This window comes from Squalius cephalus (genome assembly GCF_949319135.1).
Source record: "Squalius cephalus genome assembly, chromosome: 19".
In the NCBI taxonomy this organism is placed as follows: Eukaryota; Metazoa; Chordata; class Actinopteri; order Cypriniformes; family Leuciscidae; genus Squalius; species Squalius cephalus.
This window is the reverse complement of record NC_137140.1, coordinates 26486700-26510420: the sequence shown is the minus strand read 5'-3', so window position 1 is coordinate 26510420 and position 23721 is coordinate 26486700. Positions and strand designations below refer to the sequence as shown.

The 23721-nt window shown below is 37.9% G+C and overlaps 1 protein-coding gene across 3 annotated transcripts in view; it reads left to right on the top strand.

The window, feature by feature from the left end:
* Positions 1-22842, top strand: part of grin2cb (glutamate receptor, ionotropic, N-methyl D-aspartate 2Cb) — a 55005-nt gene extending 32163 nt beyond the window's left edge. For all 3 annotated transcript variants that reach the window (XM_079851628.1, XM_079851627.1, XM_079851626.1), the window contains 9 exons: positions 7863-8074; positions 13073-13241; positions 14841-14994; positions 15358-15483; positions 16378-16607; positions 18715-18875; positions 19246-19433; positions 20766-20998; positions 21374-22842. In XM_079851628.1, coding sequence (XP_079707754.1) covers positions 7863-8074; positions 13073-13241; positions 14841-14994; positions 15358-15483; positions 16378-16607; positions 18715-18875; positions 19246-19433; positions 20766-20998; positions 21374-22747 — 2847 coding nt within the window. In that variant the 3' untranslated portion in view covers positions 22748-22842. The remainder of the gene's footprint in view (positions 1-7862; positions 8075-13072; positions 13242-14840; positions 14995-15357; positions 15484-16377; positions 16608-18714; positions 18876-19245; positions 19434-20765; positions 20999-21373) is intronic.
* Positions 22843-23721: the final 879 nt, after the last annotated feature.

Here is a 23721-nt window from a genome sequence, read left to right as displayed (position 1 = left end):
TTTTTATAAGACCCGCTAAAAAGTCACTGGCTGCAACCGAAGCTTCATTTAGAGTTGCTAATTTTTTGACAAAACACAAAAAACCTTTCTCGGATGGTGAAATTGTCAAGGGAGCACATGTGTGTTTTGGAGTTGCAAGTACATTAAGACATGAGCAACAAAAACTCATTTGTGGTAACCCGAATCGGTTTATTTATTTTAGTTTATTTGGTTGAAACATTCAATAGCATGTGTGAGTGAGTGTGTATATATACAGTGCTATGCATAAGTTTAGACACCCATGCTAAAGTTGACTAAAAAGAGGAATAAAAAATCATCTTTTGGAAATTGAACTTAATGCCTTAATTAAAAAAAATAGGAAAAATCCAACCTTTAAGGGCACCAATTTTCTTTGTGAATGAATAATGTATCGTAAATAAATAAATGTTCTTCCTTAAAATACAGGGTGCATAAGTCTGGACACCCCTATGTTAAATTCCCATAGAGGCAGGCAGATTTTTATTTTTAAAGGCCAGTTACTTCATGGATCCAGGATACTATGCATCCTGATAAAGTTCCCTTGGCCTTTGGAATTAAAATATCCCCACATCATCACATAGCCTTCACCATACCTAGAGATTAGTATGGTTTTATTTCAGTTAGCCTAATAGCTGGTTTGATTTGCATTGAGAGATGATCTTATGGAAAGTACTCCATGCCAATCTCTAGGTATGGTGAAGGCTATGTGATGATGTGGGGCTATTTTAATTCCAAAGGCCAAGGGAACTTTATCAGGATGCATAGTATCCTGGATCCATGAAGTAACTGGCCTTTAAAAATAAAAATCTGCCTGCCTCTATGGGAATTTAACATAGGGGTGTCCAGACTTATGCACCCTGTATTTTAAGGAAGAACATTTATTTATTTACGATACATTATTCATTCACAAAGAAAATTGGTGTCCTTAAAGGTTGGATTTTTCCTATTTTTTTTAATTAAGGCATTAAGTTCAATTTCCAAAAGATGATTTTTTTATTCCTCTTTTTAGTCAACTTTAGCATGGGTGTCTAAACTTATGCATAGCACTGTATATATATATATATATATATATATATATATATATATATATATATATATATATGTGCATTTTAATATCTTTTTAGCTTTTATTAATCACAGATTTTCAAATGAATACATAAAAAATCTGAAATTCCTGCCTCATAGACTCCTCAAACGCTAGACATTTATTACCGTCCACACCAGGAGGTCATGATGCAATTACACTTGGCTTTCTGAAACAGCCCTTTCTTCCTCACATGGCCAGCCCTCCAGCACTTTGGCCTCTGTGATAGGGACATGTGTAGGCCGCCTGGCAATGTGTGAACACCACCTGACTACAAAAAGAGATTAGAGGAATAAACAGAGATCAAAATGACATCCAAATTTACATCCGGTCATCACGCCCTCCTTTCGGTGGATTAGAGGATACGATATTAGAGGATGTGTGTTGTCATCTAAATCTGCATATAGAAAAAAACGTGCTCAGATTCTCAGTCCTGTTGATGGCTAGTAGATGACAACTAAATTGAAAGAGCTTTTGTAACCTTGTTTCGAAAGTAGAATGTAAATGTTTTCTGTAAATTTCAGGGGCTGGGCATTTTTTTGCAACTTATTTGTGCTATTTCAACAATCCAGATGCTAAATGTGCTGCAATTATAAAGAAATATTTAAATTAGTAAACTTTTTAGCTCAAACAAGCCTCCTTTCTATGTAAATAAGGCTCATACATTGTGCCTTATTCACAAAAATCATTGCTTTTTCCCAGGCAGAACTAGCATTGTGCTGTTAACAGTCATGTGTGGGAATTTAATTTAAAAGAGATGTTTGAGTACATTTTTAATTGATCATGACAGCAGTAATTCATCAAATGATAATCAAATGATGGAGAAAACCATTATAATTGGGCCTTTATCCAGCCACACTGTCAACGTGCACTTGTGTTTCACGAATCAAGTGTCTGAACCTGTGCAGTTCCAGCATTGTATGCTAGCTTTTGCAAGTGTGCTCTATTTAGCTTGACATGCAAATGTTTTTGCAGGTGCGTTTGCTGATTTGCATAATTCCTTTAGTAAATTAAGCACTAACACAATGCAGACAGTGTGTGCAAATAAACTGCACAATTAGTGGGAGTAATTCGTACAAGTAGATGACAAGTAGATTTACGTGTAAAGGAGCCGCAAAGAGCTTGTGTTATTTTTGAAAAGTTTTGATCGATTTTTCTTTTAAAGAAAAAGTCTTTAGTTTAAACTCTCGCCTCTGGCCTTCATGGCTCACCTGACCCCCCTCTGTGTGACATAACAGTTTATCTATATCTGGCCACCTTGCTCTGTAGCCCCTCTCACGCTCCCATTGACACTCTCTGCACCACCTCACTTTCCCATGCTGTGCACACCCTGCTCATGTTGTGTGCTGAAGTCATTAGCAAGATGAATCATTGCTTCCCTTTTTTAAAGAACAGGCGTACTGACAGCACCAAGACTGTTTTTCTCTGCTGGTGCCATGATAGTATCTCCAAGACAGACAAAACCCAAATGACACAGATCCTCTTGGGAAAAACACTGCTTTCAAAAGCATCTGTGCTATTGTGAGATTTGGAAGGAAATGCTTCAGGATCCAGATATTTTGCACTGGACATCAAGTGGCGACCTGAAACAGTATGAAACGTAAAACACAAAAGTAGAAAGTAAACAAAAACAATGGCGTCCTCTGAGAATTTGTTTAGCTTCTGTCAAAGTTTGATAGAACACTCTGCCTACAAATACAAAGTTCTGTCCTTAACTCAATCTGCTTGCAATCACATCATCTCTATAGGTCACAGCTGATTGGTTCCTGCTGTATCAGTAGCCAATGAGCTCACTGCTCAAACTTCAAATACTGGTCAGCATTTTGTCTAGCAGTTGCATTGCGCTTTCAGAAACCCTCCACCTTCCCCAGCTCCACCTGTATAGATCTGCTACGCTATATTGTACAGCAGCAGCATGTCTTACATGCTCACAGCAGCGTGTCGTGTATGTATTGGCACGGCAGTAGCAAATCCCGTACAATAACCAACAGCAGCAGCAGATCTACTCCGCCAAAACCAAACATATCAACATTCTCATATCCATTACCAAACACTCAGAGAGTTGTCTTAACAGAACTAAGTATATGGGGAGTATTTTATGGTGTTTTCTTCTCATTTAACTATGCACAATTAAAGGTGCAATGTGTGATATTTCTGAGGATTTATTGACAGAAATGCAATATAAGATCCATAACTATGTTTTCAGTGGTGTATAAAGACCTTACTTAATGAACCGTTATGTTTGTATTACCTTAGAATGAGTCATTTATATCTACATAACCGCGGCCACCCCTTCTATGAAGGTCGACATATCGTGACGTCATGTTTCTACCGTAGCCGACAGCGAACAAACAGCGCTACAGAGCGCGTTTCGTCACTAACTTGAATGAGAAGCAGCAGAAAAAGACGCAGCAGAATACGTGGAGAAAAACATGTTGTCTGAACGACGCCTCGGACATCGTAACGTTAGCTATTTCCCCTTACCTAGCTGCTTTGATGCTCTTTTCCATAGCTCTTTCTTATCTTAAACTAACTAGCATGGAAACAGGCTATGGTAAAGTCAGTGAATATAAGACTAACACAATGATGAACAATTAAAAATAACAATCGCAATAACATGTGGTTTTACTGAATAATTAAAGCTCCAATATGTAAATAATAATGACCACAAGAGGGCGCAGTTTCCAACAATAACAAAGGCGAAGCTTGATGACGCTATGAAGGAGGTGACGATGGGAGATGTCGTTTTTAATGCGTTTTCACCATCTAGCGATGTATCTAAATGGAATTAATGAATCATGATCACGGATGAGGTAATTTATTCGTTTTTGTATTACCTGTATGTCTGATCGTATTATTTTATGTCATCATAATTAATGAACTGCAAGGAACGTGAAATGTTATGCTATATTATCCCGTTACAACTTACAGTTATTTGTCAAATGATTTGTTGGGTTAATGTTGTGCAGTTTTACGTGTTTATGGTTAATGCCGTGTTGTTTAATGTGTTCAAACCAATCGTTCTAAAGTAGGCCTATATTTGAACGAACATTTGCAAGTAATGACTAAATATATTTTTTTAACAACATATCCGATTGTATTTAATTGTACTGCCATAATCTCGGTCACCACACGTGATAAAAAGCCTTACCGAAGTACAAAGAGCAATATAACTTTGTTTATAAGTGCTATTATTGACAGTTGCATGTGTTGCAGGGAAACACATAAAAATTGCTACAGTGACAGAATGTACAGGCATGTGGTGTAATTCATATCTATTAAAATCATCTTTACTGTAACTATTACGTTACTTGTACAATAAAAAAAATTGATTTGCTTACCTGTCTATCAATACACTCGTGAGAGCAGAGTCTCTGTCAAGTCCAAGATTGTCGCGCAGCTCTCTCCATCTGGAGATCCGGTTTTATTCCTCCGTTTGTCACACAGTCTGCGTGTATCAGAATATGGACGCTTTCGTTTTGTTGGCACTTAAATACTCGCCAAAGAGTAATCGTGATCCATAACAACGATAACCATACAGTCTATGGCTATAACGCTATAACCACCACTTCCGAATTTGATCATGTGATATTCCGGTGTGGTGGAATATCACATGGTCCACACCGGAAAGGATAGTGCGGACATTGCGTCACTGAGAGGCGACATTTCTTTTCGGGAAGGGCAGTTATTTAAAATCGGAATTTCTCTGAAATAAAAAATCTTTGGAGACTTTTGAGATATTGTAAGTACACAACTGGAGGAAATATATCACACTGTGCAAGTTATTTTCGGAAATTGTATTACAAAATTGTTACATATTGGACCTTTAAGTAAATATAATTTAATATAAAATATAATATAAAGAAACCTCATTGCTTGACTTGCTACTCTGCTGACTTAGACGACGACATCTTCCGATCCTAAGTCGGCCACCGTAGCTTCTCATTACGGTACGTTCACACGGGGCGTCAGCGTCAACGCTTCCCATTGACTTTGAATGGGTGACGTCAAGGGTTGCCGAAAAGAATTGTGGATCCGTCGGCGGCGCTTCACTGGCGTTGCTCGCGGCAGAAGTTGAGAATTTTTCAACTTCTGCCGCGAGCAACGCCAGTGAAGCGCAGCCGACGGAAGCGTCAGCCAATCAGATCGCTCTATGCAAATACAGTAGCCAGGCGGCAGCCAATCACGTTCATCCTGTTCAAGAGCAGCAAACTGAGGATAAATTTTAAAATGGAGGAGAAACTAATTATTGCGGTTGGCAATCACCCGGTCCTTTATGACCATTGAATGACAATGAAGCTTGTTGTTGAGTTCCTGTCTAATTTCATTGGCTGACGCTGCTATGACCATGGCGTCAGTGCCAAACTTCAGCCACGCCTTCCGTCAAGCGTTGACGCTGACGACCCGTGTGAACGTACCGTTAGAGTTTGCGATTTGAAGGATTGGCCGCGAGTGACTGACTGTTTGCAATTCGCAAATGTCACCACTAGATGCTGCTAAAAATCACACACTGCACCTTTAAATGGTTAGTTGCATTTTATATATGCATTTAATGCTTTTTTTTTTCCTGCTGTCCACAACCCTTTCAGAACAGACCTGCAACCCATTTTCGGTTGTGAACTGCAATAGACAAAATGCTGTTGTAGTTTAAGTACATGATGACTTGTTTTTTTTAAGTTTTAGACCACAGATCTGTATGATCAGTGGTTTGGACAGACATTGGCTTTTGAAAATCTCAGCTAAAGAATCCCAGATATGCTAGGCGGCTGTAAAACGAAATAGGCTATTCCAAATAACAGATATCTACTCCGACCGAAATTTGGTTTGCGCCTCAGAACGAGAATAGAATACCCTGTTATTACAGCCATTATAGTCTGCTGAATTACTATACCTCTCACTTTCACTACACAGCCTATTTCAGTTGCTAATCTGAAAGTGCGCACTAAAACAGGTATAGACAGAAATAACTGCTGGGCTTTGTCTGGATTCATTCTTTACACATAAAGAACAGTTTCCACGACGCAGCCCTCATTTAATGTGCAAATAAAATGTTCTTTAGTGCTCTTGTCGTCATTGCTAATGATCAGATGTGATGTGCCACCAGGCTGTCATGTTATCCACACCTGGAGTCTAGAGATTGAATCTATTTGTTCTGCTGAAGTTTATGAATGATTCTTCTATAAATCCCTGTTGCCGAGGCTTATCACGCTCACTTCCCCTCACAGCTAATACCATAACCAAACATGGATTACAATTCTCAAGCTGAAAAGCCTCGGCTGCATTTGGGAAAGGCTGTCAAACAGCTGCTGCACAATTAGTGGCAACACTTTCTTGAGCTTTCCTGTCTTTTGCCTTAAAAGGATATGCAACAGTGCATCCTTCTTTAGCTCTTTTACATTTTTCTTTAAAAAATATGCTGCAAAAAAATGGCTGTTTGCTCAAAATCTGTAGCAGGGGTCACACATTCAAGAAGCAGTCAGGTAATAATAACCCCAGCTAATGGACTGCAGCTTTTAGATAGAGGAGTGTATGTTCTTCTCTCGTGTAACTTCAAAACAGGGTCACAGAGACGGACAGCAGGTTCGTACTTCTCCCCCCCTTGGTATTTGGGTGTGACGCATTGATTCTTGGGAAATTTCAGTAGAGGCGGCCCTGAGTCAGACTCTCCATAGTCTCTTTTAAGCTGAGCTGGGCCAGTGGGTTGAGCTCTCTCTGGATAATAGGGCTTTTCCACAGTCTACAAACAGCTCTGTAAAGATTCCCCATGAGCCTCTAAGCCCTGGGAGATTTACAGCTTTGTGCAACACCTTCATTACTGGAGTAGTATAAATTCTAACCATTATTACAAATTCATTTTAAGTTCAGAGGAAAACCCCCAAAAAATAAGAGCAATAAAAGAGAATAACAGAAGAAAGCTGTGGGATATTTATATGATTATACATCATGCTGATGATGTGACAAACGAATAATGCATTGTATTGTACAGTGAATTATAAATACAACATACCCGTGAGGAAGACACCATGAATTGCACTTTGAACATTTTCCTTTATCACCTCTGTCGAATGTTTGCTTGTGTGGTTTTGCCTATACAAAGACAAGGATACAAGGTGATGGAATCCCCTACATGGATAAAATTAAACCGGAAATTACAAACATTGTCTTACATGCCTATCATCTGATGTCTTTTGGTTTTTTTAGCAAGTAAAAGGCCTCTTAATATCATTCTAAAAGCGTCCACCTTCAGGTTGTGGTACATGTGTCTTTTCGCTGTGAAATCTTTACTGTTTTGTTTTTTTAACTAAACGTAAGAATATCTTTTATATTGTTGGTAATATTTGAAGAGTAACACTTTTTCTTACGTTTTGGCCATATGAATATCAACAACTGCAATATTTTTGCTCAATTTGGGCCTCTGAATAAAATTTAGTTGTTTTTTTTTCTCCTCGAGTATGAGCTCTTTATTATCCAATATCATACCAAAAATGCCAAATGCGTCAAATATGACACTCAACTAAAAAAAAACTTCTTTTTTTTTAACCTTTTCTGACAGTTATTTAAAATGTCAGGTTTTATGGTTAATGAAAATCTAAAAATGCAAAAGGATTTATGTGAGGGATAGCTTCAGGTTTAAGGCATAGAAAATATAATTAGTATTAAAACAGTAGAAGTCAATAAAGAAATGTCTATCTGTGTATGTTTTAACCTTTGGTTTGTTTGCAATCCGTAAGGTTTAATCCACTTCTGAAACCCTCCACAGGTAGGAAACTATGAGGGAGGGATTCTGCAGATGCGTTACCCTGTATGGCCCCGTTATGGCAGCTTCCTGGAACCCGTATCTGACAACCGCCACCTGACTGTGGCCACGCTGGAGGAGAGGCCTTTCGTCGTCGTGGAGAGTGTTGATCCTGCCACGGGCACTTGTGTGCGCAATACTGTGCCATGCCGTCGGCAGTCCAACCGGACTGAAAGGTACACCTGTGAATGTGACTTCAAAAGGTCAACATCTGTGGCTGTTGTTTATGAAGATATTCATCAAATGGGGTTGTTTATGAAACCAATATCTAGAAAATTTCATAAAGAGCACAGTCTCCACATTTCATCATCCTCTCTCTGCCGCACATTGCAAATGTACTATTTGATTACATTGATCTTTAAAATGAATTGTCTCTTATTAAGGGGAGGAATAAAGAGTGTCCACTGGATGGATTGTACCTAGTACAGGGATAATAGGTACCCATTAATAATTATAAAATAAGCAGCAGCAACCTTTTCACTTTCTAGAATGAGTCATTATACAAACACAAACAAGAACATTTGAAACCGAGAAAGAGTTTTAGGTGGAAACGTCTAACATTTAATATTAAGTCAATATTCACCGTTCTGCCTACAGTATGTACCACTGTTTTCTATAATATTTGCCATTTTTTTCTGATATTAGAAAAAATAAAACCCAGACTGCTAATTAAAAAGAAAAGTCTAATAACGCCTACACAAAACTGGCAAACATCCCCGTTTAGCAATATGCCATGAGAGTCACTTAGCATATGCAACTTGTTACAGTCCAGCAAGCCTATTACACACTTTATTGGGATGTTGCATCTGCAAGCTTGTAGAGAGTTTAAGATGCAGCTAATTACTGAACCTTAGTTCACCGACAAAATGAAAAAAAAACAAAAAAAACATTATTTGTATGACTTTCTTCTGTGCAAGAATCTTCAGAATCTTAGGCCTGTTTAGTTGCTATGTACTCTAACTCTTTTATGAGAACATCACCTTATAGCAAAAGACTTACTTACTAGTATTTTTTTAGTCTTTCTAAAAATGGAAATGAGACACAACTTAAGCACCTTGGAGGCTCCCAAACTCGGCTACTAAATTTTAGTGTTCTCATTGAATGCCAACAATTCTTATCTTGATTTACCAGAGGGCTTAATGATTTAAACAGAAGCTCATTGGACTGAAGACCCAAGACCTATTATTAGGAATTGTTTTGCTCATTCCACCAATTAATCCCTCAACCCTCCTTGCCCTAGGCATAAACTTGCTATTTAAAACATGTGACTCCTTGATCACTGTAATTTGCTTTCCACTGTCGATGGAATTCCTAGACATGAACAATAAAATAGTTTAATTCCAAAAGTTGGTTCCTCCTGGTAAATGATAGCAGATTCAGTGAATTGTATAGCTCTGGAGGTAACACATACTGAGTGAGGAGTGTGTCATGCCCAGAGAGAGAGAGAGAGAGAGAGATGACAGGCTCATTATGGCTCCATGCTGAGGGGAGAGAGTGTAAATAAATCATAAAGCAGAGTAATCACCCCTTGGGGAGCGTGTGATGGCTGAAGGGGAAACAATGATCAATAACTGTAATGGTGACGTTCTGCTCTGGGCCCATCACACACCTTCATGCTAATTGGCACCCATGTTCAGAAAGTTCTGAAAAGTATGACAACTGCTTTTAATTGGACCAGAGGTAACAATGGGCATTTTTGATGTTTGAGTGAATTTATGGATTTATTACACAATGATTCCCAATTCTTGTCTACCAATGTGTTTTACACATGTCAATTAGTCATTTATACAAATGGGAAAACTATTCAGGATTTAAAGTAAGTGTATACCAAAATATGGTTGGGGAGAATGGGGTTTGTTGTCACAAACACAAAGGTTTCGAGTCAAAAGTTCAATTACACAAACACACGTTTTCTCTAGCACTGGCTTTGTATATTGGTTTCAAACAGTTAAATAATTTGATCATTCTTTCCTTAAAGGGATAGTTCATGCAAAATTAAAAATGTTTTAATGAAGATCAAATGAAGATATTTTGAAGAATGTTGGTTACCAGACAGTTGACAGTAGCCATTGACTTCCATAGTAGGAAAAAATAGTATGGAAGTAAATGGCTACTGTCAACTGTCTGGTTACCAACATTCTTCAAAATATCTTTGTTTGTGTTCAACAGAAGAAACTCAAACTGGTTTGGAACAACTTGAGGTTGAGTAAATGATGACAGAATGTTCATTTTTGGGTGAACTATCCCTTTAAACATATTTTTTTTTACATAATTTTGTCCAAATGTATCACTTCCATGCATTAGGACAAGATTCAGCACTTAATATTGTCCCACATGTTGCTGTTTTATAGAATTAATCTGGTGGCAAAATCAATAGTTAATATTTCCATCATTTTTGTTATTTCACGAACTACATAATTGTTTTAATATTTAAAGATAAACTATAAATATAATTTATTTATACATTTGAATTTGGGATAATACACATTTATACAGCACACTACTGTTAAAGAGTTTGTGGTCAGTAAGATTTTCTTTTAAAGAAATTAATTATTTTATTTAGCAAGGACACATTAAATTGATCAAAAGTAAAGACTTTTACATTGTGACAAAAATAAATATTGTTCTTTTGAACTTTATATTCATAAAGAATTCTGAAAAAGTTATTACATTTCCACAAAAATATTAAACAGCACGGGATTTTTTCTTGAAGACTAAATCTGTATATTGAATGATGATCATGTGACACTGAAGACTGTAGTAATGGCTGCTGAAAATTCAGCTTTTGCCATCAAAGGAATAAATTGCATTAAAAAATATATTAAAATAGAAAGAAAAAAAAATCCTGTATTTTTTAAGAAGAAAAAAGCAGCCTTGGTGCTTGAGCACAGGAGACTTCTTTCAAAAACATTAAAAAACCTTACAGAACCCAAACCTAGTAGTGTAGTGTGATCTAGGTCTCCTCTATATATGGTATACTCTTTCTAAAGTTCAGCAGCACCAGCGGTCACTGGCATTTATGAAGCCATGTATATCAAGGTCAGCAGACTGTGGCACTAATGTGGCTTTGTGTTTGGATATGAAATGCATTACTCTACCACAACCAAATCGATGAGCCATACCCATTTCTGCAATACATAGGTCAAGCCACTGCACATCTCTCATACAGCTGTTTCACAAGAACTAACTGAGTCATATGGATCCTTGTTATCATTGCATACAATGTACTGTAATTAACTTTGTTTAAAGGAGAAATAATTGATTGACACTCCCTAGGATGCAAGTGTGTCTGTGTCCATTATACCAGTAAACTGATGCACTTTGTCCCTCTGTCCCTTGTGCTTTGTGTGCGTACGTGTGTGTGTGTGTGTGTGTGTGTGTGTGTGTGTGTGTGTGTGTTTGTTTGACTGATTAAACATCTCATCCTTAATTCACAGCCCACTTAACCCAAACTGCCAGCGCCGTTTGCAGGTGGTGAGACAGGCTAGAAAAGAGACAGGCTTGTTTATGTTATGTCCAGATCGCTTGCAGAGGGAGACTCTCATCTTTCCAAACACTTCATTTGTCTTTCTTTGTTATGGTTGCTGCCAGTGCCGCACACCCTGCATTGCCGGCCCTCCGCCCCAAGTCCACTCCCCGTACAGCTCATTACGCAGGAGGTCTGGGGGAGGTTAGAGGTGATGTATCATTATTGCTCTCAGAGTTTCTCTGCTCAGTGCCTCCAGCATCTAACGGTTAATGGAGGCCATCGCTTTTTTCCAAACATTTTATTGTGAATGCTCGCAACCAAGCATTCCGTTTCTATAGATTCTGGGCTATGGGTTTTTAAATCGCAGCAGTTTGCTGAAGAGAGCCGTGTTTATTTGCTTTTTGAGCCTGTATTCATCTACTTATATGTGGTTATTATTGATATGAGAAAACATTATGTAGGCTATTTATTGTTCTTTTCAGGTCAATAAGAAAGAAAAGCCCTCAGACGTACTATACATTAGTGGCCAAAAGTGATGTCTGGCCTTGGAAAAGTTTCATTCAAATAATATAAAAAATTTGGCAAAGATTTTGTAATATAATTGCATAGTTGTGCTTGGAGTCAAATTAACCAGGCTGTCAAAAACAAGAGAGAGCCAATGGGATATTAATAACTGGATTATGTAGGGATATAAATACAACATTATGTTGTAGTCAATGTATGCTTTTTCCTGTAAGCATTTTGTTTTTCCAAGGTTTTTTTTTTTTTTTTTTTGCATAGTAAAATGAAACCTGTAGCTGTATAGTTACCATTTTTGCCCCAAAATTTTGTCAGATGAATACTATAACTAAGTTCAATGTTTTGTTCTTCCCTTATAATATATAAAATATTTTCCTCTTATTTTGATTGTTTAATCAAACTTAATTGTTTAAAAACAAATGACCCTTCCGGACATTACCGTAAGGATTTCCACCATAGGCGAGTTGTTGAAGTGACCCCAAGTGCAGCTTTATTTACAAAACTTGAACAAATACAAATATACAAAACACTACATGACTTGAAAATGTTGTTTCAACTTAAAAAAGTAAGTGTTCGTGCTGCCTTAAAAATTTTAAGTTTAGGCAACTTGAAATGTGAAGTTGTACTAAGTTCAAATTTAAGGCAGCACTTACTTTTATAGATTGAAACAAACCCAAAACTAAACGTGACAATCAGTTTTGGCCACTACTGTTGATGCCATTTTACCTCTGTATATGAAGTCTTCTTCATAATCTTTTATGGCAACACGTATCATTTCCTCTCTCCATATTCATGTCTGTATTATTCCAGTTATGATTAATTAGTCTTTCTGTCAGTAATCTTTCTTTCAGATGTGTGTCACACCATATGTTTTGCCCTAGAACCATGCGCTTTGATCCTCTTCACCAAATGTTCAATGGGAGCATGTGAATCATATCCTTTTTATATGGTTTCACCCTAATAATAACATAAAAGTGGTCCATATGACCACAATTTTCGACACAAATTCTCGCATTAAGCTATCATTTGGCTTCTGAATGCTTGAAATGTAGCATACAAGTTGCTTGGAACAATGTTTCTTTTTGGGGTGAACTATTACTTGTTTTTAAAGAAAGATGAAAAATTGTACTAAATGTTTAATATATAATTATTATTATTATTTTTATTTTTTTATATTTTTTTGCAGTATAACCGGTCACACTGAGCCTTACACCAAACTCTGCTGCAAAGGCTTCTGCATAGACATCCTAAAGAAGCTCTCACGCACAATCAAGTTTTCATATGACCTTTATCTGGTCACCAATGGGAAACATGGCAAGATGGTCCGTGGCGTCTGGAATGGGATGATTGGAGAGGTATGAAATGGCACATTTTCTCTCTCTCTCTCTCTCTCTCTTTCTCACATAAACGCACTCACACTTCAAACATGTCAACAGTTCAGTGCTCATGGGAAATGAGCTAAATTAACATCTGAGAATATAAAAATAAAACAGCTTACAGCGTGATACAAGAAATAAATCAGCTTCATATGACAGTGTCAACACGTTTTTCCTAACATTACTCACACCCTGTTTTCTTTCTGTATTTAACAGATCTCCTTAAACCACCAAATATTGCAGCTAAAGTTGTTAAGAGCATTCATGGAGCATAACTGGCTTTAAAAGCGATCTCGACACATTCCATCCTGTGACCTCCTGCTGCGTGTAGTGTCACTTAATCCGGTGGTTTAGTGTCTTCCACAGCTGCTGATCACTTCATCGGTTTTCATCACCTGCATCTGCTAAAACGTTGATGAGTTTATAGATAGCAAACCCACGCTCCACATACAAGGCTTAAATGCTTTTTGCACTGCGAGGGAAATAGATCATTATATGAGATAAATAATTATTATATAATAGCAAGACAGAAATTACGGGCTGACATGAGTGTGATATAAGGAATTTTATTCATGAGCCTGATTGCGGGTGACGGAAAAACAAATGTGTCAACAATGATTTGCGATGTTAGTGATTTGTGAAGTTGTGTAATGAGACCTAGTGGTTCATGTCCATTTCCATTCCTTGAAGAAATTGGAATCTGGAAACCAGAGGCTAATAATAACAACAGTCTTAATTGTGATATCCATAAAAAAAACTTTCAAACTATGTCAGGTTTATAGTGGGTATTAACCAACTGGTAACACTGTAGTTTAGGGTCCAGCTCTCACTATTAACTAGTTGCTTATAGCATGCATATAACTAGGATATTGGCGGTTTATTAGTACTTATAAAGCACAGATTGAAGCCTTATTCTGCATGACCATTTTCTACATCCCTTAGTCCTACCCAATACCTAAACTTAACAACTACCTTACTAACTACTAATAAGCAGTAGGAGTTTGAGGCGAAAGTCATAGTTAATAGAGAATTGGACCCTAATCTAATGTGTGACCAACCTTTGTATTATATTATATTATGTTATATTATTATATTGTGACTAATAGTACATTGCATTTACTTGACTTATATGTTGTACAGAGACATTCTCCATGTCCAAATATGTGTACTTCTCAAGGATATAGCATATAAGGATAATTATGCCAAATGAGTAGTAAGTATAAATAAGCAGTATGCAAAAAATACCCATATGACCTACTCTTTACGCTGAAATTCTGAAGTGCACATCCAATGGACACTTTGCTAGCCCACAAGGCAATGGTAGAGTGGTTATAATTGTAAATGGCAAAGGTGTAGGTCACAAGACAACGTCAACATGGCATATAGTATGTCAGGATTGTATTCATGCTACACACATGCATATTATATAGAAATTACTTTCTTAATGGCATAGAAGTTCTTCATTGAGTGTAGAACATAAGTTTGAAATTTCCACCCTGAAATTGCACGGGCCTCCATTATTTTGCGATGTTTCTTATGACTGCTCTAAAGTTTTCACTCACTTTCCCCTTGTTCAAGGTCTTCTACAAGCGTGCAGATATGGCAATTGGCTCTCTTACCATCAATGAGGAGCGGTCAGAGATTGTTGACTTTTCAGTGCCATTTGTGGAGACTGGGATTAGTGTTATGGTGGCCAGAAGCAATGGAACCGTCTCACCTTCTGCCTTCCTGGGTGAGGAGTCATCATTATCCATCCATTTTCAAGGACACACTCACACAGTTTATGAGAGATGCTTGCAGGCGGTGTTAAATATTTCCTACCAGTGGCGTTTTGATTAGAATGTGATTAGATTCAAATTTTATGCCTTTGTTGGATTAAATCTAGAATAAATCCTAGATAGGACAAACATTTTCTACTGAATCACCAGCTCTGCACACAAACAAAGGCATTTCGACTCTGCTAAACATTAATTTGTTCGTTATTTTTGCTAATTGCACAGCATTTACATCACAAACAAAAACACCATTATGTGCAAGATCTTAATCTGATAATCAGCTGATTTTTGTATTTTTGGTCTTTCTCTCTGTCTTGCAGAGCCTTACAGTCCAGCCGTGTGGGTTATGATGTTCGTAATGTGCCTGACTGTTGTGGCAGTCACCGTGTTCGTCTTTGAGTACTTCAGCCCTGTTGGGTACAACCGGAGCCTTGTCAGTGCCAAAGGTCAGCCTTGGTTTTTCAAACAGTCTTTTCTCTATCAGGCACAAAGCTAGGAGAGGAAGAATAGTTGTGGAAGCAGCCTAATCAATCCACATAAACCGAGCTGACAGGCTGTGTACTTGTCTCCTAGTGTAAAAGGTCATTTTTCTGAGGTTTAATTAACGTTTGTCGCTTTGCTAATTTGACTTTGATTGATTGCTTGGCTTTTCTGTGGCTGTGTGTGAGATACAAGAACCACATTAGGAACTGATGCCAAGGTGGGAAAAGAATTTCTTTGCCCATGTAGACTGATCTATGACGAATTCAGTCAAAATGGCCAAGAGAACATATGTTATATAGGATGTGCATATGTGTATTATAGAAATAATTAACTAATTAAAATAAATATACACATTAACGTTCAAAAGTTTTTGAGTGAAGTCTCTAATGCTACCTAGGCTGCATTTATTTGATAAAAAAATTACTCCAGTCTTCAGTGTCACATGATCCTTCAGAAATCATTCTAATATGCTGATTTGGTGCTCAAGAAACATTTCATATTATTAGTGTTCAAAAGTTGTTGTTTTTTTTTTAAATGGTGATTTTTTTTTTACATGTAAAATTAGCATTTATTAGAAATATTTTTTTTTCTAACATTGCATATGTTTTTACTATCAGTTTTGATCAATTTAATCCATGCTTGCATTAAAGTAGTAATTTCTTTACTTTAGTAAAAATGTACTGTTCCCAAACACTGCGATATACATATATATATATATATATATATATATATATATATATATATATATATATATATATATATATATACTATATAAAAAAAATCACTATTATATAAATTATTAAAATGAAATGATTATTTATTTATTTAATACATACTACAAATTATCTCTTTTATAGCCCCTGGGGGTCCAACCTTCACCATTGGAAAGTCCGTCTGGCTCCTGTGGGGAATCGTCTTCAACAACTCTGTTCCTATTGAAAACCCCAAAGGCACAACCAGCAAAATTATGGTCCTGGTTTGGGCTTTCTTTGCTGTCATCTTCCTTGCCAGCTACACAGCCAATTTAGCTGCCTTCATGATCCAAGAGCAGTACATTGACACCGTGTCTGGTCTTAGTGACAAAAAGGTGAGTAGTACAGTATGTAATTGTAAATGAGCTGCATGACAGTGTCAGTCGTGCTGTATTTGGATACATTTTGATGTGTTTTTCTTTGTGTAAGAGCATATATGGAAGAAACAAAATGAGTTATGAAAGGCCTTGTCACACCCAATATGTATATTTGGAATATTAAATATTCAAGAAGATTTTAAAATAAAGTAAATTGGCACTTTTCTAAGTTCACAGACTCTCACTTCTCAAACACCTCTCATGATTACACACATCTCATGATTACTGATATTTTTGTTAATTTATTTTTATAGTAAAACACTATAAGCAACAGAAATCCATAGAATTATGCAAATGAGAAATTAATTGGACCTTAGGAAAGAACAACAACAGATTAATCGTTCATAGATAAAAAAATAAACAAGTGCGTGGAGTCATGGTAATATATGCTAGCAACAACATAATATAGTAGTGTTATAGAATACGCACTTCTGTGTTCTTGAACATACTGACTTTAAAACTGACTCCTAAACCCAAGGATTTGAGAGGCTTTGGAGGAAAATTAGCTGTACTGTATAATACAGGGGTCTTTAATGTTTTTAGGGCAAGGACTCCTTAGGTGACAGAGACATGGAGCAGAGACGCCCGATACAAATGTGTCAAACAAAGATACATATTAAGCATGAAGCCTTCGATATTAATAGAAACCAACCATATTATGATAGTTATATTATGTTAAGACAGTAGATTAGAACTATAAATGGTATTGTTGTTGTACATGCATCATTTTCTGTATATTACTTTTCACTGTTAAAATTTAATTTTAAAAAGTATTGTATGCAACATAAACACACAGTACATGTTGCGGTAAAAATCACAATTCATTAGTTGTTCAGTTGTTTTAATCACAATTATTTGAATTATTGGTTTGCAGAGTCATATATTTTAATTTTACTGTCAGAACTTTAGCTAGACCTATAATATTTTTTTATTTTACTGTGAAATGGACAATTAAGAATCAAACAAGTTAATGAGGGAGCTCTAGTAAAGTGCAGATGTAATGTGTAAGCAACGGCTCAACCATAACAAGAATAGCAATGTACAATGAGACATTTAAGATTATTTACAAGTCATTACTTTTACAAATAATTGGAATAGAATTTTAAAAATATTTTGATACAGATATTTTTCAATGAATATATTAGTCTGCATTTAGATTGCTTAATGTGTATCTACAGAATTGCCATATTTTTGTCCCATGCTATCATGTTATCACTATGTCAACCATTGCAATTTTATGAGTGAATCCAGCATTTATATGTAGATGTCACTTCCGAAATTTTGCAGCGTGTAATTGGCCCTCGGTCCTCTTAGCCGCATGAAAAACAAAGCTTTTATTCAATGGATGAAGCGCAAATAGCGCTTCCTTTATAATCACTAAAAAGGTATCACTTAGTTCATCGCAATCTCACAACGTTCTGTTATAATCAATAAAGCTGTCTACACTGCACGAGAAATCTCTTACATCGTGTTTACACCTTTGTTAATGAGAGGATTCGCAAGCATGTAGAACTCACCACTGAACAAAAACTCTGCCGTTTTAAGCGGTGAGTGGATTCTAAATGAAACCTCTTATTGGCCATTGTGTTCAAGAGATCAACAAACAAGTCAACAAACACAAATACGCTCGAGCGCTAGCCAAATCTGTTTAGCCAATATGTTATTATTACAGTATCAACTCAGGGTGCTCTTGCTTTCCTTTGAGGGTGCTTATCATTTGACTGTTTTAATTTTTTAACAAAAAAATATTTATAATCAAACATGAATTGGACTAGGGGTTGCAGACCCCCAGTTGAAGACCCTTTGTCTAATTACTTTATCCCCTATGTGCATTGTGTAAAATGAGTCAACTGTTGCCAACTGTTCAAATGCAAGAATCAGTAAGGAGAATAAAAAAAAAAAAAAGCAGTCCTTCGATTTACTTTTCCAAGGTCAATACTACCTGGGCAGTTGGAGATTCTGTGTAAAGTCCATGTAATCTGTGTTGATCTACACTATTAAGGTTAAAACGCAACCTGCCTCAGCTAAACAATTGAAATGTCATTTATTCCTTTTTTTGTTTCAGTTTCAAAAACCCCAGGAACATTATCCTCCTTTTCGCTTCGGGACAGTCCCAAATGGCAGCACCGAGAGGAACATTCGAAGCAATTACCCTGACATGCACACCCACATGATAAAATACAACCAGAAGGGTGTGGAAGAAGCTCTCAACAGCCTTAAGACAGGGTGGGTTTCAGCAATTACATTTTATGTGTGTGTGGTTATGTGGAAGAGCTCTGAACGCGAACAAAACGGTACTACATCATGGTATTACCAAAGTTCATGTCCAAAAACATGCTACTTTTCTGTTAGTGAAATGTTTTGTTAATAATCTGTAATGAGATTTACTCCATTGGTCATTGTATGCATCATTTAAAAGCAATTTTGTTAGATCTAAGGGTCAGTGAAACACAGGTGGGAAACATAAATAATGTATCATCCACCATTTGTCAAGGAAACGGGGAGTATAAATTAACAAGAGCTAATTATTTACTTGACATAATTACGTGTAATTACTAAGCCATTTGCCTTGGGCTCATTTCTGTCCTCTGTGTAGGAAGTTGGATGCCTTCATATATGATGCAGCAGTTCTTAATTATATGGCTGGCAAGGACGAGGGCTGCAAGCTGGTCACCATTGGTAGTGGGAAGGTGTTTGCTACCACAGGCTACGGCATTGCTCTGCAGAAGGACTCCCGCTGGAAGCGCCCCATAGACCTGGCTCTCCTCCAGTTCCTGGGAGATGGTAAATTGCACTTGGGGGGCTGAAACTGGTCAACACTTAATATCCTCTGCCCCAGCATGGAAGCTATAACATCCCCTCTTACTGTAAAAAAAACTTGATGTGCTGTGAATTGAGAGGTTATGAAATGTCAGCGCAAATACAGGCTTAAGAAAACCTCATTGAACAGTAGACACTGACTCTGTTCTACAACTAGTGAGCTACCTTGCAGCCTACATTTTATTTATTGATTTTTTTATCTTTTCATTCTTGACACAATGTATGCTTAACCCTGAAGGATACATGCAATATTGCTCAAACTAAGTAGCTACTTTTCGGAAAAGCCTTCATGTCGGGAGCGCACAAATTATGCCTTAAAGGACAAGTTCGGTATTTTACACTTAAAGCCCTGTTTACAGATCGTTTCTGATGAAATTGAACGGTTAAGATTAAAATTTGGACACATGCTGTCCTGAGAATTTTAGGTTTATTTCGCTCCCCCCCCCCACCTCCCCACCTACACAATGGCAGCCTATGAGCACTGGAACAATCCTTCCTAAAATGCATTAAACTTTCGTTTACAAAGACGTGAAACTCACCGAGTGGTCAGGGGTGTTCACTGATATGCTCACACAAAAATCGCTGCAAAAGATGCTTTCCAACAGGTTTTATCGTAGTTTTTGTCCAACTCCATTGACTTGTATTGAATGTGCAGTGTGAGGTACGGTATTACTCCGCCGCTTCTTCTTCTGCTTCTTCTGTGTATTCAATCAAATGCCAGCGGTTTGCTTGCAATTGGCAAAGGTGCATTATCGCCACCAACTGGGCTGGAGTGTTTATTATTCAAGCTCCCAACGGAAGAATCTACGGGTGTGAGACGTTTGGAAAAATAGATCCACAGTTTTACAACGAATGGTAAAACACCTGTTGGAAAGCATCTTTTGCAGAGATTTTTGTGTGAGCATATCAGTGAACACCCCTGACCACTCGGTGAGTTTCACGTCTTTGTAAACGAAAGTTTAATGCGTTTTATGAAGGATTGTTCCAGTGCACCTATACACCCATTCTAGAGGTTTTGGGGAAAGCGAAAGAAACCTAAAATTCTTGGGACAGCAGCATGTGTCCAAATTTTAATCTTAACCGTTCTATTTCATCAGAAACGATCTGTAAACAGGGCTTTAAGTGTAAAATACCGAACTTACCCTTTAAAATGTTGTCTACGTAGGAAGCTTGCTAGGTTTTGGAGCAGAGCACATTTGTGGTTCTTATAGTATCCGCTCGTTTCTGTCATAGTTGAGTAGACTTTGACTGCCGCTGTTTCTGGCATTGTTCCTGACCCTGTTTCCTTTCATGCAGGGGACACACAGAGACTGGAAACAGTATGGCTGTCTGGAATATGTCAGAATGAGAAAAACGAGGTCATGAGCTCTAAACTAGACATAGACAACATGGCAGGTGTTTTCTACATGTTGCTCGTGGCCATGGGCCTCAGCCTGCTGGTCTTTGCTTGGGAACATCTACTTTACTGGAAACTGAGGCACTCTGTCCACAAGTCTGATCACTTAGACTTTCTACTGGCCATCAGCAGGGTAAGGTTGCCTTGTAAATTTACATTTCAATATTAATTCATTTTTAGACTCAGACTAGGCTAGGTATCATACCACTGGTCAAATATTTTTACCCAGCCCAAAGCATAATGCACAGTCTGTTGTATTTAGGCTACTTGTTTACTAAAAGGGATATTTGGGTAAATTCAATCAATCAAATAATTCACCATAAGGAGGCACATTAAACTTTGACATGAAACAATGAACTGATCTTTGTCTCTTACAAAAACATAATCTGGTACATTAATCATTATAATGGAGAAAAATACTGCCATGACACAAATGAATCCAGTGAAACGCCCACAAAATAACATTTCTCTGTAGGAATACACAGTCACTATTCACTTTACATTTCAGGGCATATACAGCTGCTTTAATGGCGTTGAAGACTTTGGCAGATCTACCAGCATACAGAATCCAGATCTCACTGCCAATTACGCCCAGGCCAACATGCTGAAAATGCTGCAGACAGCCAAGGACATTGTCTCTTCAGCCAAAGTGGAGAACTCATTGGATAACGCCACCAAGACCATTGAGAACTGGAGCAGACACGGCGGCAGCCTCCCAGCACGTATCCCACTGGTGACCACAACTGAAAAAGTCCCTGGTCACTTCTCATATATCACTAATGTCACGGAGAACCACATACCTCACATGCAGCGTTCCATAACTCCACCTTTCATGCAACACACCACTAGCCCACCACCGATGGTAAACCATAGAGTCCTAACACGGCCCACTCCTCTTCGCTACACACTTCCAGCCAGGACCAGGGGTCTCTACGACGGTATGCTTCCTGTATCCAGTCTAAGCACACCTCATCTAGCCATGCATGATCCTCCATCCGACCTGGCCCATCCTGGTTCTTCCTTTGTTCCATATAGAGACATGTACACCGAACACCACAAGTCTTGTCACAATGATTTATCAGATGCCGTCAGGAGGAAAAAGAGACCCCAAAATCTCATTGTGGAGTCGATGGATCTGAGGGGGCTTCACGATTATAAAGACCAATCAACGTGTCATACCGAAGCAAACAGTTTTGCTGAAAACCACCTGTCCTCGTCCTTCAGCGAAAATCCTTTTGTAGCAGCGGACACAGCTTGTAATTCCTGTGTCAAAACGTACTTTGACCCTGCGTTCGATGACATACCGTTGATAGGGAAAAGGAAGCTTCATCGCAGACCGTCATTCCTGAAAGCCACTTGGGGCCCCGACAGAGTCCGCTTCCCGAATGACAGATCCACTGCAGCAGCCTCCTCACGAGTAGCTATACCTGACCTGTTCCCTTGTGTGGACGTACACGGACGGGTGAGGAACACCATGTGTTACGCCCAACCGATGGATCACACCTACCTTCACGCCTTCCGGCGAAACACCAGGAAAAGTCAGAAGCTGAGACACAGCCAGTCCACCAGGCTTCCCACCTACAAGGAGGCGATTTTCCACAACGTGGCAGCTGTCAGGAGGGCGTCAAGTTTGGTGCATAGACCCTACTCCTACCCAGAGCTGCCAGTCTACCAGAGCCCCCTGTCATATGGACCAGCTGAATTATGCAACATCTTCCCCTGTATGGGACATCCTAGTGACAGTGTATATGGAGGGTATAGGGCACCCACACACCTACAGGATAACCATCTAATGCCTGTTCCAGGCAGCAGGGTGGTTCATAGCAGCCCTATTGTGCCCATGACATGGGGCAGAATTTCCAGTTTGGAATCAGAGGTGTGAACTTGTCCTTTCATGTGCCAATTATGAACTATTTGGCCCACAAGCTTCTACTGACCAATAAAATTACTTTGCCTTTAACACAAGCAGAAACACAAACCGGGTTTAATTTGTTTTCATTCATTTAAAATTAATTTAATATTATTTTATTTTTTTATTTTTTAAAGTGCAATAATTTAATAAATGTGGAAAGTATTTAGGGAAACCGTCAAATGCCATCCTAAATTTTGAATGAATGAATTTATGGACATGTAGAACTGTAAATGATTAGCCGTTCTTATCTCTTTAGTCCACAAAATGCAATATATTGCTATATGTATTGGACTGGATGAAAGATATTTTTCTTCAAAGATTGTAGTAGAGAAGTCAAACTGAGACACTAAACTATAAGAAGTGTTCATTTTGAAGTACATTTGGTATTATACACTATGTAATTCTCTATGATACTGAATTTTGTAAACACTTAAGACATATTGTCCGATATTTTTTATTTTAAACAGCAGGGCTATATAAGTGGATTTTCAGGCTCTTACATTCCCTTTCTGTCTCTCGTTCAATGTCCAATCTCCTCTCTCTCTCTTACTCTGCTGTGAGCGGGCTTTTGAAGAAGAGCAAATTGAATGGTACTCTAATATTAGCATCATCAAGGATCTTCACACTTTAATAAATTACAAAGGACCATCAGTTAGTCCTTTGTAACTGCTGTCTTCTTTAGATGGCTGACGGATATAACTCTTTGAACACTGCCTTTTATATGCAGAGCCACAGCATATTTTAGACCGCTTTTAACAGGGGTTGGCTGTTTGCAGTTGTGACACGACGGAAAGAAGCATTACCTTAATAATGTCCACACAAAAAAATATGCTGACACCCATAAGATCAGGTTTGGGGTAGAGTTTTGCTGTTGCCATTGGACGACTGCTATCAAGTCTGTTTGACCTGCATACTGAACCTCACATACCCACGAGGAAATCTGT